The sequence below is a fragment of the Phyllobates terribilis genome, unplaced genomic scaffold (genome assembly GCF_046119375.1).
Source record: "Phyllobates terribilis strain yellow unplaced genomic scaffold, ASM4611937v1 Scaffold_66__1_contigs__length_7565176, whole genome shotgun sequence".
Taxonomy (NCBI): domain Eukaryota; kingdom Metazoa; phylum Chordata; class Amphibia; order Anura; family Dendrobatidae; genus Phyllobates; species Phyllobates terribilis.
The window spans coordinates 3605200-3621396 of record NW_027362826.1 but is presented as its reverse complement, the minus strand read 5'-3'; the positions used below and the strand labels follow the sequence as shown (position 1 = coordinate 3621396).

At 42.0% G+C, this 16197-nt stretch overlaps 1 protein-coding gene across 3 annotated transcripts in view; it reads right to left on the bottom strand.

The window, feature by feature from the left end:
* LOC141193551 (securin-like) overlaps positions 1–16197 on the bottom strand; it is a 68712-nt gene that overhangs the window by 33329 nt on the left and 19186 nt on the right. For 2 of the 3 annotated variants that reach the window (XR_012266460.1, XM_073662152.1), the window contains exon 1: positions 7331–7830. The exons of the other annotated variant lie outside the window; for it this stretch is intronic. Coding sequence is in view for 1 of the 2 variants with exons in the window: in XM_073662152.1 (XP_073518253.1) it covers positions 7331–7378 (48 nt within the window). In the remaining variant the exon portion in view is untranslated. Of the gene's footprint in view, positions 1–7330; positions 7831–16197 lie in introns of those variants that run through there. 3 annotated transcript variants of the gene reach the window in all.

The following is a 16197-nucleotide window of genomic DNA, read 5'->3' as shown; positions in this document are numbered from 1 at the left end:
TAGTACTATGAGCAGCACTGATCAGCAGCCATGTCTACACTGCAGCAATTACCCATTACAGGGTCCTGACAGATCCATAGTGCTATGAGCAGCACTGATCAGCAGCCATGTCTACACTGCAGCAATTACGCATTACAGGGTCCTGACAGATCCATACTGCTATGAGCAGCACTGATCAGCAGCCATGTCTACACTGCAGCAATTACCCATTACAGGGGCCTGACAGATCCATAGTGCTATGAGCAGCACTGATCAGCAGCCATGTCTACACTGCAGCAATTACCCATTACAGGGTCCTGACAGATCCATATTGCTATGAGCAGCACTGATCAGCAGCCATTTCTACACTGCAGCAATTACGCATTACAGGTTCCTGACAGATCCATAGTGCTATGAGCAGCACTGATCAGCAGCCATGTCTACACTGCAGCAATTACCCATTACAGGGTCCTGACCGATCCATAGTGCTATGAGCAGCACTGATCAGCAGCCATGTCTACACTGCAGCAATTACCCATTACAGAGTCCTGACAGATCCATAGTGCTATGGGCAGCACTGATCAGCAGCCATGTCTACACTGCAGCAATTACCCATTACAGGGACCTGGCAGATCCATAGTGTTATGAGCAGCACTGATCAGCCGCCATGTCTGCACTGCAGCAATTACCCATTACAGGGTCCTGACCGATCCATAGTGCTATGAGCAGCACTGATCAGCAGCCATGTCTACACTGCAGCAATTACCCATTACAGGGTCCTCACAGATCCATAGTGCTATGAGCAGCACTGATCAGCAGCCATGTCTACACTGCAGCAATTACCCATTACAGGGTCCTGACAGATCCATAGTGCTATGAACAGCACTGATCAGCAGCCATGTCTACACTGCAGCAATTACCCATTACAGGGTCCTGACAGATCCATAGTGCTATGAGCAGCACTGATCAGCAGCCATGTCTACACTGCAGCAATTACGCATTACAGGGTCCTGACAGATCCATAGTGCTATGAGCAGCACTGATCAGCAGCCATGTCTACACTGCAGCAATTACCCATTACAGGGTCCTGACAGATCCATAGTGCTATGGGCAGCACTGATCAGCAGCCATGTCTACACTGCAGCAATTACCCATTACAGGGACCTGACAGATCCATAGTGTTATGAGCAGCACTGATCAGCCGCCATGTCTGCACTGCAGCAATTACCCATTACAGGGTCCTGACCAATCCATAGTGCTATGAGCAGCACTGATCAGCAGCCATGTCTACACTGCAGCAATTGCCCATTACAGGGTCCTCACAGATCCATAGTGCTATGAGCAGCACTGATCAGCAGCCATGTCTACACTGCAGCAATTACCCATTACAGGGTCCTGACCGATCCATAGTGCTATAAGCAGCACTGATCAGCAGCCATGTCTACACTGCAGCAATTACCCATTACAGGGTCCTGACAGATCCATAGTGCTATGAGCAGCACTGATCAGCAGCCATGTCTACACTGCAGCAATTACCCATTACAGGGTCCTGACAGATCCATAGTGCTATGGGCAGCACTGATCAGCAGCCATGTCTACACTGCAGCAATTACCCATTACAGGGACCTGACAGATCCATAGTGTTATGAGCAGCACTGATCAGCCGCCATGTCTGCACTGCAGCAATTACCCATTACAGTGTCCTGACCGATCCATAGTGCTATGAGCAGCACTGATCAGCAGCCATGTCTACACTGCAGCAATTACCCATTACAGGGTCCTCACAGATCCATAGTGCTATGAGCAGCACTGATCAGCAGCCATGTCTACACTGCAGCAATTACCCATTACAGGGTCCTGACAGATCCATAGTGCTATGGGCAGCACTGATCAGCAGCCATGTCTACACTGCAGCAATTACCCATTACAGGGACCTGACAGATCCATAGTGCTATGAGCAGCACTGATCAGCAGCCATGTCTACACTGCAGCAATTACCATTAAAGGGTCCTGACAGATCCATAGTGCTATGAGCAGCACTGATCAGCCGCCATGTCTACACTGCAGCAATTACCCATTACAGGGTCCTGACAGATCCATTCTGCTATGAGCAGCACTGATCAGCAGCCATGTCTACACTGCAGCAATTACCCATTACAGGGTCCTGACAGATCCATTCTGCTATGAGCAGCACTGATCAGTAGCCATGTCTACACTGCAGCAATTACCCATTACAGGGTCCTGACAGATCCATAGTGCTATGAGCAGCACTGATCAGCAGCCATGTCTACACTGCAGCAATTACCCATTACAGGGTCCTGACAGATCCATATTGCTATGAGCAGCACTGATCAGCAGCCGTGTCTACACTGCAGCAATTACGCATTACAGGGTCCTGACAGATCCATAGTGCTATGAGCAGCACTGATCAGCAGCCATGTCTACACTGCAGCAATTACCCATTACAGGGTCCTGACCGATCCATAGTGCTATGAGCAGCACTGATCAGCAGCCATGTCTACACTGCAGCAATTACCCATTACAGGGTCCTGACAGATCCATAGTGCTATGAGCAGCACTGATCAGCAGCCATGTCTACACTGCAGCAATTACCCATTACAGGGACCTGACAGATCCATAGTGCTATGAGCAGCACTGATCAGCAGCCATGTCTACACTGCAGCAATTACCCATTACAGGGTCCTGACAGATCCATAGTGCTATGAGCAGCACTGATCAGCAGCCATGTCTACACTGCAGCGATTACCCATTACCGGGTCCTGACAGAGCCATAGTGCTATGGGCAGCACTGATCAGCAGCCATGTCTACACTGCAGCAATTACCCATTACAGGGACCTGACAGATCCATAGTGTTATGAGCAGCACTGATCAGCCGCCATGTCTGCACTGCAGCAATTACCCATTACAGGGTCCTGACCGATCCATAGTGCTATGAGCAGCACTGATCAGCAGCCATGTCTACACTGCAGCAATTACCCATTACAGGGTCCTCACAGATCCATAGTGCTATGAGCAGCACTGATCAGCAGCCATGTCTACACTGCAGCAATTACCCATTACAGGGTCCTGACAGATCCATAGTGCTATGAGCAGCACTGATCAGCAGCCATGTCTACACTGCAGCAATTACCCATTACAGGGTCCTGACAGATCCATAGTGCTATGAGCAGCACTGATCAGCAGCCATGTCTACACTGCAGCAATTACGCATTACAGGGTCCTGACAGATCCACACTGCTATGAGCAGCACTGATCAGCAGCCATGTCTACACTGCAGCAATTACCCATTACAGGGACCTGACAGATCCATAGTGCTATGAGCAGCACTGATCAGCAGCCATGTCTACACTGCAGCAATTACCCATTACAGGGTCCTGACAGATCCATATTGCTATGAGCAGCACTGATCAGCAGCCATGTCTACACTGCAGCAATTACGCATTACAGGGTCCTGACAGATTCATAGTGCTATGAGCAGCACTGATCAGCAGCCATGTCTACACTGCAGCAATTACGCATTACAGGGTCCTGACAGATCCATAGTGCTATGAGCAGCACTGATCAGCAGCCATGTCTACACTGCAGCAATTACCCATTACAGGGTCCTGACAGATCCATATTGCTATGAGCAGCACTGATCAGCAGCCATGTCTACACTGCAGCAATTACGCATTACAGGGTCCTGACAGATCCATAGTGCTATGAGCAGCACTGATCAGCAGCCATGTCTACACTGCAGCAATTACGCATTACAGGGTCCTGACAGATCCATAGTGCTATGAGCAGCACTGATCAGCAGCCATGTCTACACTGCAGCAATTACCCATTACAGGGTCCTGACCGATCCATAGTGCTATAAGCAGCACTGATCAGCAGCCATGTCTACACTGCAGCAATTACCCATTACAGGGTCCTGACAGATCCATAGTGCTATGAGCAGCACTGATCAGCAGCCATGTCTACACTGCAGCAATTACCCATTACAGGGTCCTGACAGATCCATAGTGCTATGAGCAGCACTGATCAGCAGCCATGTCTACACTGCAGCAATTACCCATTACAGGGTCCTGACAGATCCATAGTGCTATGAGCAGCACTGATCAGCAGCCATGTCTACACTGCAGCAATTACGCATTACAGGGTCCTGACAGATCCATAGTGCTATGAGCAGCACTGATCAGCAGCCATGTCTACACTGCAGCAATTACCCATTACAGGGTCCTGACCGATCCATAGTGCTATAAGCAGCACTGATCAGCAGCCATGTCTACACTGCAGCAATTACCCATTACAGGGTCCTGACAGATCCATAGTGCTATGAGCAGCACTGATCAGCAGCCATGTCTACACTGCAGCAATTACCCATTACAGGGTCCTGACAGATCCATAGTGCTATGGGCAGCACTGATCAGCAGCCATGTCTACACTGCAGCAATTACCCATTACAGGGACCTGACAGATCCATAGTGTTATGAGCAGCACTGATCAGCCGCCATGTCTGCACTGCAGCAATTACCCATTACAGTGTCCTGACCGATCCATAGTGCTATGAGCAGCACTGATCAGCAGCCATGTCTACACTGCAGCAATTACCCATTACAGGGTCCTCACAGATCCATAGTGCTATGAGCAGCACTGATCAGCAGCCATGTCTACACTGCAGCAATTACCCATTACAGGGTCCTGACAGATCCATAGTGCTATGGGCAGCACTGATCAGCAGCCATGTCTACACTGCAGCAATTACCCATTACAGGGACCTGACAGATCCATAGTGCTATGAGCAGCACTGATCAGCAGCCATGTCTACACTGCAGCAATTACCATTACAGGGTCCTGACAGATCCATAGTGCTATGAGCAGCACTGATCAGCCGCCATGTCTACACTGCAGCAATTACCCATTACAGGGTCCTGACAGATCCATTCTGCTATGAGCAGCACTGATCAGCAGCCATGTCTACACTGCAGCAATTACCCATTACAGGGTCCTGACAGATCCATTCTGCTATGAGCAGCACTGATCAGTAGCCATGTCTACACTGCAGCAATTACCCATTACAGGGTCCTGACAGATCCATAGTGCTATGAGCAGCACTGATCAGCAGCCATGTCTACACTGCAGCAATTACCCATTACAGGGACCTGACAGATCCATAGTGCTATGAGCAGCACTGATCAGCCGCCATTTCTACACTGCAGCAATTACCCATTACAGGGTCCTGACAGATAACATACAACATAAAAAAAAATTTTTATGGGCATCATAAACACCCTTTAAAAAAATTCGTGGGTGTTGCATCATGGACCACGGTCACCCTGGTGATATGGTGGTGGATGATGAGGAGAAGGAGGAGGACAAGAGCAAATAGCCACCAAAATCAGGAAGCGTATACCCATGTGTGGGTGTGAAAAGGTGCATGTGAATACACCTCCCAAAAAAAGACACTGGATTTGAGTTTATGTTACGCTGCTTTCATACTGTGGTGTTGAGAAGTCTGGCCCAATCCAGCCCTTGTTCATTTTTAGAAGAGACAGCCTGTCAGCATTTTCAGTTGACAGGCGGATGTGCTTATCAGTTATAATTCCACCAACGTCACTAAAAACCCGCTCTGATAAAACACTAGCGGCAGGGCAGGCCAGGACCTCCAAGGCGTAGAGAGCCAGTTCATTCCACGTATCCAGCTTGGATACCAAACAATTATAAGGCACAGAGGAATTACAGAGGACGTTGGTACGGTCGGCAAGGTACTCCCTCAGCATCTTCCCAAACTTTGCTCTCCTTGTGAGAGTACCCCGAGCCTCAGGGCCTGGGAGGGGCAGAGAAAATTCTCCCAGAACTTGGACAGTGTTCCACTGCCTCTGCTGGATTGGAGTTGTGTCTCTCGCCTCTGCTGCTTGGTTGTCCAACGAACTGTGACCTCTGCCACCAGCGTTTTCAGATTTTTAATAGTTCCGCAACAAGGGCCTTCTGGTACTGCCCCATTTTTGTAGACCTGTCCGCCTCAGGAATAAGAGATAGAAATTTCTACTTGTAGAGTGGGTCTAGGAGTGTCACCAACCAGTAATGACGGTCACCCAAAATTTTGAGAACGCGAGGGTCATGGGAAAGGCAGCGTAACAAACTCAGCCATGCGTGCCAGACTGCTAACAGGCAATACTTCTGTGTCCTCACCAATAGGACCACTGACCATGCTCTCCTCCTCTCTGTCCCCAGGCCATCCACGCTGAACAGACGGTATGACAGTAGTGCAGATAGTACCATCTATAGCGCAGGAAACTAGCTCCTGTTCTTACTCCTCCTCTTCCTCATTGTCACCCAATCCACATTGGGATGAGATGAGGCTGGGCTGTGTGTAATCACCCTGTATGGTTCCTTGCTCCATCTCATCGTGCTCCGCCAGCAGTGCATACTCTTTTATTGTGAGCAGAGAGCATTTCAGAAGACAGAAGCAGGATGGTGACGCTAAGGCTAAGTGCCCACATAGCGTTTTTCAAGCGTATATGCTGTGGAATTTCCGCAGCATAAACGCTTGTTAAACGCTAGGTAATCCGCCCCCCATGGTCCCCAAGGGGATTCCGCAAGTTCTATGCCCATGCTGCGGATGTTTCCGCAGCGTTTATGCTGCGCTCAAAAATCCGCAGCATGTCCATTAATTTTGCGGAAGCGCGGCGTAATCGCCGCCATTGACTTGCATTGAGACGCACATAATCCGTGTCAGTACATTTGTACTCACGGATTATATGCGTTTCAATGTGCGGATGGTACCCAGTTCTGGAGGAGAGGAGACTCTCATCCAGACCTGGGTACCATTGTACCTGTAAAAAAAAGAATAAAATAAAAAATAAAGTTTATATTCACCTTCCGACGGCCCCCGGTCTCCTTCCCTTTGCTTGCGGACTGGACTGAAAGACCTGCGGTGACGTCACAGTCATGTGACCGCAGGCCCTTCAGTGCAGTGTCCCGCGATCACCTGGCAGACAGAAGCGAGCGCAGCTACACACGCCGGGCCATCGGAGGGTAAGTATAGGTTTATTTTTTTATTTTTAAACATTCTTACGGTCACACTATATAAATCCATGCCGGTTGCATGGATTTATATAGTGTGATCTAGTTGTCAAGCACTTTCCAGGTGGTGCTAAAATCGCCTGGAAAGCGCTTGTCAATCCGCATGCGGAAACGCATGTGAAAACGCTTCAAATCCGCATGTATTTGGCAGGAAAAACGCATGCATAATCTGCCAGGGAGATGCAGAAATGATGCAGAAATTTTCTGCTTCATTTCTGCATCGTGGGCACATAGCCTAATTATGACGTCATCGCCACTCACCATCTTGGTGGAGTCCTCAAAGTTTTGGAGGATATGTCTGACATCCATGTCCACTCCTGAGGTGTTATGTGTGGAGTCTGAACTGAATACCGACGGCCTTGTTGATGCTGGTAGTCAACAACTGCCGTCTTCTGCTCACAAATCCTTCCCAACATCTGCAGTGTAGAGTTCCAACGCGTAGGGACATCACATACCAGTCTATGAGCCGGAAGCTGCAAACGCTGCTGAAACACGGCAAGGGTGGCGGAAGCTGGAGGTGATTTTCTAAAATGGGCACACAGGCGGCGTACTTTAACAAGCAGATCCGGCAGCTCCAGGTAGGATTTGAGACAGCGCTGAACCACGAGGTTAAGCACATGGGCCAGGCATGGTACGTGTGTGAGCTCGCCTCAGAGCTGCCACCAGGGTCCGGCCATTGTCACACACGACCATGCCTGGCTTTAGGCTCGGCGGTGTGAGCCACAGATCTACCTGCTCTCCCTCCACTGTCTGATTCCGGAGTGACTGACGAGCACAGCAGCCCCAGGTCTGATATAGACCTGATGACTCTGTGCGGCCAGCCAATCACTGTAATGCCACAACCAACATGGCCGCGGCATTACAATGAGTGACAGGCAATCCCTGCATGTTCATTAGCTCGGTAAAGAGCAACAAACATGCAGGGAGGGGACTCGAGCTCCCGCCGAGCAACCCCGGAAATACTCGGGGAGCGTGGAGCATCTCGAGCAGTGAGATGCTGGGGCGAGCACCGAGCAGTAGAGAACATGCTCGCTCATCACTAGTCTTCATGCATCAGGTCCATGTATTCAGCAGTACATGATTCATCTGCACTACCACAGACTGTAGAGACAAGGAGAAGAGGAAACCCCAGAGAATTAGTAGGGAGGTTTCTCTCTAACTACAGAAGCCGGGCGAAGAGCAGCTCATCATTCAGCCCCATGCTATACCTGCATCCACCACCAGGCGGAGCCCGGGGAACAGACTTGGGTTATAGAGCCCATATATGAAATCCTATGCACAGGGCTCCCCCTACTGGTGTCCAGCAGCAGCGCAAGACTAGAGTAAGCCACAGGAGAGCCAACATGGCGACATTACAGCTCCCGGCACACCAGCACCATCAGGACATAGGCGGGCATGCTGGGAGTTGTAGTCTCACGGCAGCTGACAAGCCAGCGCTTGTCATGTAACGGAGGTAATAAGACGCCATAACACAAACCGCCCTCAACCAGCAGCGTAACAGGCAGGGAAGCCGGGAACGTATTCACAGACGGTTACTAGACACCGCCTGACAGCCGCTCCTGAGAGCGGAGCGGGCACCGATAAAGAGCACGGACGGGAAGCCGGGACCGCCGATCCAGAACTGTCATCAGCGCGTCCTGATTGGTCGCTGCCCCGGCACCTCTGTAATCTGATTGGATAATGGACGGGCCGCTCTTATTGGCTGGAGACACGTTACCTACTCGCCTGTAATAGCGCTATAATAGTCCTGTTATCACTGTACAGGGGAGGAGCTTGGCTGCGCTTTATAGGGGGGGTTATAGGATTTCATCCCTGGGGGGTCTCATCTGTTTTATCTTATGTAACGTAAATCTGTAGGCTCCAAGATACATAAAAGCACGGGGTTTCCTGTGTCCCTGCTGGGCTCTTGTGGTTATTCTCAGTCCTCCTCTCCGTCCTCCCCTCCGTCCTCCGCTCCTCCCTCCCCTCCGCCCTCCGCTCCGCTCCGTCCTCCCCTCCGTCCTCCGCTCCTCCCTCCCCTCCGCCCTCCGCTCCGCTCCGTCCTCCCCTCCGTCCTCCGCTCCTCCCTCCCCTCCGCCCTCCGCTCCGCTCCGTCCTCCCCTCCGTCCTCCGCTCCATCCTCCCCTCCGTCCTCCGCTCCGTCCTCCGCTCCGTCCTCCCCTCCGTCCTCCGCTCCATCCTCCCCTCCGTCCTCCGCTCCGTCCTCCCCTCCGTCCTCCGCTCCGTCCTCCCCTCCGTCCTCCGCTCCGTCCTCCGCTCCGTCCTCCGCTCTGTCCTCCGCTGCAGAATATTATAAAATGCAGCTCATCTTCTGCAGAATATTATAATATACAGCTCATCTTCTGCAGAATATTATAATATACAGCTCATCTACTGCAGAATATTATATATACAGCTCATCTACTGCAGAATATTATAATATACAGCTCATCTACTGCAGAATATTATAATATACAGCTCATCTACTGCAGAATATTATAATATACATCTCATCTACTGCAGAATATTATAATATACAGCTCATCTACTGCAGAATATTATAATATACAGCTCATCTACTGCAGAATATTATATATACAGCTCATCTACTGCAGAATATTATATATACAGCTCATCTACTGCAGAATATTATATATACAGCTCATCTTCTGCAGAATATTATAATATACAGCTCATCTACTGCAGAATATTATATATACAGCTCATCTACTGCAGAATATTATAATATACAGCTCATCTACTGCAGAATATTATAATATACAGCTCATCTACTGCAGAATATTATAATATACAGCTCATCTACTGCAGAATATTATAATATACATCTCATCTACTGCAGAATATTATAATATACAGCTCATCTACTGCAGAATATTATAATATACAGCTCATCTACTGCAGAATATTATATATACAGCTCATCTACTGCAGAATATTATATATACAGCTCATCTACTGCAGAATATTATATATACAGCTCATCTTCTGCAGAATATTATAATATACAGCTCATCTACTGCAGAATATTATATATACAGCTCATCTACTGCAGAATATTATAATATACAGCTCATCTACTGCAGAATATTATAATATACAGCTCATCTACTGCAGAATATTATAATATACATCTCATCTACTGCAGAATATTATAATATACAGCTCATCTACTGCAGAATATTATAATATACAGCTCATCTACTGCAGAATATTATAATATACAGCTCATCTACTGCAGAATATTATATATACAGCTCACCTGCTGCAGAATATTATATATACAGCTCATCTACTGCAGAATATTATAATATACAGCTCATCTACTGCAGAATATTATATATACAGCTCATCTACTGCAGAATATTATATATACAGCTCATCTACTGCAGAATATTATAATATACAGCTCATCTACTGCAGAATATTATATATACAGCTCATCTACTGCAGAATATTATATATACAGCTCATCTTCTGCAGAATATTATAATATACAGCTCATCTTCTGCAGAATATTATAATATACTGCTCATCTACTACAGAATATTATAATATACAGCTTATCTACTGCAGAATATTATAATATACAGCTCATCTACTACAGAATATTATAATATACAGCTCATCTACTGCAGAATATTATATATACAGCTCATCTACTGCAGAATATTATATATACAGCTCATCTACTGCAGAATATTATAATATACAGCTCATCTTCTGCAGAATATTATATATACAGCTCATCTTCTGCAGAATATTATATATACAGCTCATCTTCTGCAGAATATTATAATATACAGCTCATCTGCTGCAGAATATTATATATACAGCTCATCTACTACAGAATATTATAATATACAGCTCATCTACTGCAGAATATTATAATATACAGCTCATCTACTGCAGAATATTATAATATACAGCTCATCTACTACAGAATATTATAATATACAGCTCATCTTCTGCAGAATATTATAATATACAGCTCATCTTCTGCAGAATATTATATATACAGCTCATCTACTGCAGAATATTATAATATACAGCTCATCTACTGCAGAATATTATATATACAGCTCATCTACTACAGAATATTATAATATACAGCTCATCTACTGCAGAATATTATAATATACAGCTCATCTGCTGCAGAATATTATATATACAGCTCATCTACTGCAGAATATTATAATATACAGCTCACCTGCTGCAGAATATTATAATATACAGCCATCTACTGCAGAATATTATAATATACAGCTCATCTACTGCAGAATATTATATATACAGCTCATCTACTGCAGAATATTATAATATACAGCTCATCTACTGCAGAATATTATATATACAGCTCATCTGCTGCAGAATATTATATATACAGCTCATCTACTGCAGAATATTATAATATACAGCTCACCTGCTGCAGAATATTATAATATACAGCCATCTACTGCAGAATATAATATACAGCTCATCTACTGCAGAATATTATATATACAGCTCATCTTCTGCAGAATATTATAATATACAGCTCATCTACTGCAGAATATTATATATACAGCTCATCTACTGCAGAATATTATATATACAGCTCATCTACTGCAGAATATTATAATATACAGCTCATCTACTGCAGAATATTATATATACAGCTCATCTACTGCAGAATATTATATATACAGCTCATCTTCTGCAGAATATTATAATATACAGCTCATCTTCTGCAGAATATTATAATATACTGCTCATCTACTACAGAATATTATAATATACAGCTTATCTACTGCAGAATATTATAATATACAGCTCATCTACTACAGAATATTATAATATACAGCTCATCTACTGCAGAATATTATATATACAGCTCATCTACTGCAGAATATTATATATACAGCTCATCTACTGCAGAATATTATAATATACAGCTCATCTTCTGCAGAATATTATATATACAGCTCATCTTCTGCAGAATATTATATATACAGCTCATCTTCTGCAGAATATTATAATATACAGCTCATCTGCTGCAGAATATTATATATACAGCTCATCTACTACAGAATATTATAATATACAGCTCATCTACTGCAGAATATTATAATATACAGCTCATCTACTGCAGAATATTATAATATACAGCTCATCTACTACAGAATATTATAATATACAGCTCATCTTCTGCAGAATATTATAATATACAGCTCATCTTCTGCAGAATATTATATATACAGCTCATCTACTGCAGAATATTATAATATACAGCTCATCTACTGCAGAATATTATATATACAGCTCATCTACTACAGAATATTATAATATACAGCTCATCTACTGCAGAATATTATAATATACAGCTCATCTGCTGCAGAATATTATATATACAGCTCATCTACTGCAGAATATTATAATATACAGCTCACCTGCTGCAGAATATTATAATATACAGCCATCTACTGCAGAATATTATAATATACAGCTCATCTACTGCAGAATATTATATATACAGCTCATCTACTGCAGAATATTATAATATACAGCTCATCTACTGCAGAATATTATAATATACAGCTCACCTGCTGCAGAATATTATATATACAGCTCACCTGCTGCAGAATATTAAAATATACAGCTCATCTACTGCAGAATATTATAATATACAGCTCATCTACTGCAGAATATTATAATATACAGCTCATCTACTGCAGAATATCATAATATACAGCTCATCTACTGCAGAATATTATAATATACAGCTCATCTACTGCAGAATATTATAATATACAGCTCATCTACTGCAGAATATTATACTATACAGCTCATCTTCTGCAGAATATTATAATATACAGCTCATCTACTGCAGAATATTATAATATACAACTCATCTACTGCAGAATATTATATATACAGCTCATCTGCTGCAGAATATTATAATATACAGCTCATCTACTACAGAATATTATATATACAGCTCATCTACTACAGAATATTATAATATACAGCTCATCTACTGCAGAATATTATAATATACAGCTCATCTACTGCAGAATATTATATATACAGCTCATCTACTGCAGAATATTATAATATACAGCTCATCTACTGCAGAATATCATATATACAGCTCATCTGCTGCAGAATATTATAATGTACAGCTCATCTACTGCAGAATATTATATATACAGCTCATCTACTGCAGAATATTATAATATACAGCTCACCTGCTGCAGAATATTATAATATACAGCTCACCTGCTGCAGAATATTATATATACAGCTCATCTACTGCAGAATATTAAAATATACAGCTCATCTACTGCAGAATATTATAATATACAGCTCATCTACTGCAGAATATTATAATATACAGCTCATCTACTGCAGAATATCATAATATACAGCTCATCTACTGCAGAATATTATAATATACAGCTCATCTACTGCAGAATATTATAATATACAGCTCATCTACTGCAGAATATTATACTATACAGCTCATCTTCTGCAGAATATTATAATATACAGCTCATCTACTGCAGAATATTATAATATACAACTCATCTACTGCAGAATATTATATATACAGCTCATCTGCTGCAGAATATTATAATATACAGCTCATCTACTACAGAATATTATATATACAGCTCATCTACTACAGAATATTATAATATACAGCTCATCTACTGCAGAATATTATAATATACAGCTCATCTACTGCAGAATATTATATATACAGCTCATCTACTGCAGAATATTATAATATACAGCTCATCTACTGCAGAATATCATATATACAGCTCATCTACTGCAGAATATTATAATATACAGCTCACCTGCTGCAGAATATTATATATACAGCTCATCTACTGCAGAATATTATAATATACAGCTCATCTTCTGCAGAATATTATAATATACAGCTCATCTACTGCAGAATATTATAATATACAGCTCATCTACTACAGAATATTATAATATACAGCTCATCTTCTGCAAAATATTATAATATGCAGCTCATCTGCTGCAGAATATTATAATATACAGCTCATCTACTGCAGAATATTATATATACAGCTCATCTACTGCAAAATATTATAATATGCAGCTCATCTGCTGCAGAATATTATAATATACAGCTCATCTACTGCAGAATATTATAATGTACAGCTCATCTACTGCAGAATATTATATATACAGCTCATCTTCTGCAGAATATTATATATACAGCTCATCTACTGCAGAATATTATAATATACAGCTCACCTGCTGCAGAATATTATATATACAGCTCATCTACTGCAGAATATTATAATATACAGCTCATCTTCTGCAGAATATTATAATATACAGCTCATCTACTGCAGAATATTATATATACAGCTCATCTACTGCAGAATATTATAATATGCAGCTCATCTGCTGCAGAATATTATAATATACAGCTCACCTGCTGCAGAATATTATAATATACAGCTCATCTGCTGCAGAATATTATAATATACAGCTCATCTACTGCAGAATATTATATATACAGCTCATCTACTGCAGAATATTATAATGTACAGCTCATCTACTGCAGAATATTATATATACAGCTCATCTACTGCAGAATATTATAATATACAGCTCATCTACTGCAGAATATTATAATATACAGCTCATCTTCTGCAAAATATTATAATATACAGCTCATCTTCTGCAGAATATTATATATACAGCTCATCTACTGCAGAATATTATAATATACAACTCATCTACTGCAGAATATTATAATATACAGCGCATCTACTGCAGAATATTATAATATACAGCTCACCTGCTGCAGAATATTATAATATACAGCTCATCTACTGCAGAATATCATATATACAGCTCATCTACTGCAGAATATTATAATATACAGCTCATCTACTGCAGAATATTATAATATACAACTCATCTACTGCAGAATATTATATATACAGCTCATCTGCTGCAGAATATTATAATATACAGCTCATCTACTGCAGAATATTATATATACAGCTCATCTACTGCAGAATATTATAATATACAGCTCATCTGCTGCAGAATATTATATATACAGTTCATCTTCTGCAGAATATTATAATATACAGCTCATCTACTGCAGAATAATATAATATACAGCTCATCTACTACAGAATATTATAATATACAGCTCATCCACTGCAGAATATTATATATACAGCTCATCTACTGCAGAATATTATAATATACAGCTCATCTGCTGCAGAATATTATATATACAGCTCATCTTCTGCAGAATATTATAATATACAGCTCATCTACTGCAGAATAATATAATATACAGCTCATCTACTACAGAATATTATAATATACAGCTCATCTACTGCAGAATAATATAATATACAGCTCATCTACTACAGAATATTATAATATACAGCTCATCTACTGCAGAATATTATAATATACAGCTCATCTACTGCAGAATATTATAATATACAGCTCATCTACTGCAGAATAATATAATATACAGCTCATCTACTACAGAATATTATAATATACAGCTCATCTACTGCAGAATATTATATATACAGCTCATCTACTGCAGAATATTATAATATACAGCTCATCTGCTGCAGAATATTATATATACAGCTCATCTTCTGCAGAATATTATAATATACAGCTCATCTACTGCAGAATAATATAATATACAGCTCATCTACTACAGAATATTATAATATACAGCTCATCTACTGCAGAATAATATAATATACAGCTCATCTACTACAGAATATTATAATATACAGCTCATCTACTGCAGAATATTATAATATACAGCTCATCTACTGCAGAATATTATAATATACAGCTCATCTTCTGCAGAATATTATAATATACAGCTCATCTACTGCAGAATATTATAATATACAACTCATCTACTGCAGAATATTATATATACAGCTCATCTGCTGCAGAATATTATAATATACAGCTCATCTACTACAGAATATTATATATACAGCTCATCTACTACAGAATATTATAATATACAGCTCATCTACTACAGAATATTATATATACAGCTCATCTACTGCAGAATATTATAATATACAGCTCATCTGCTGCAGAATATT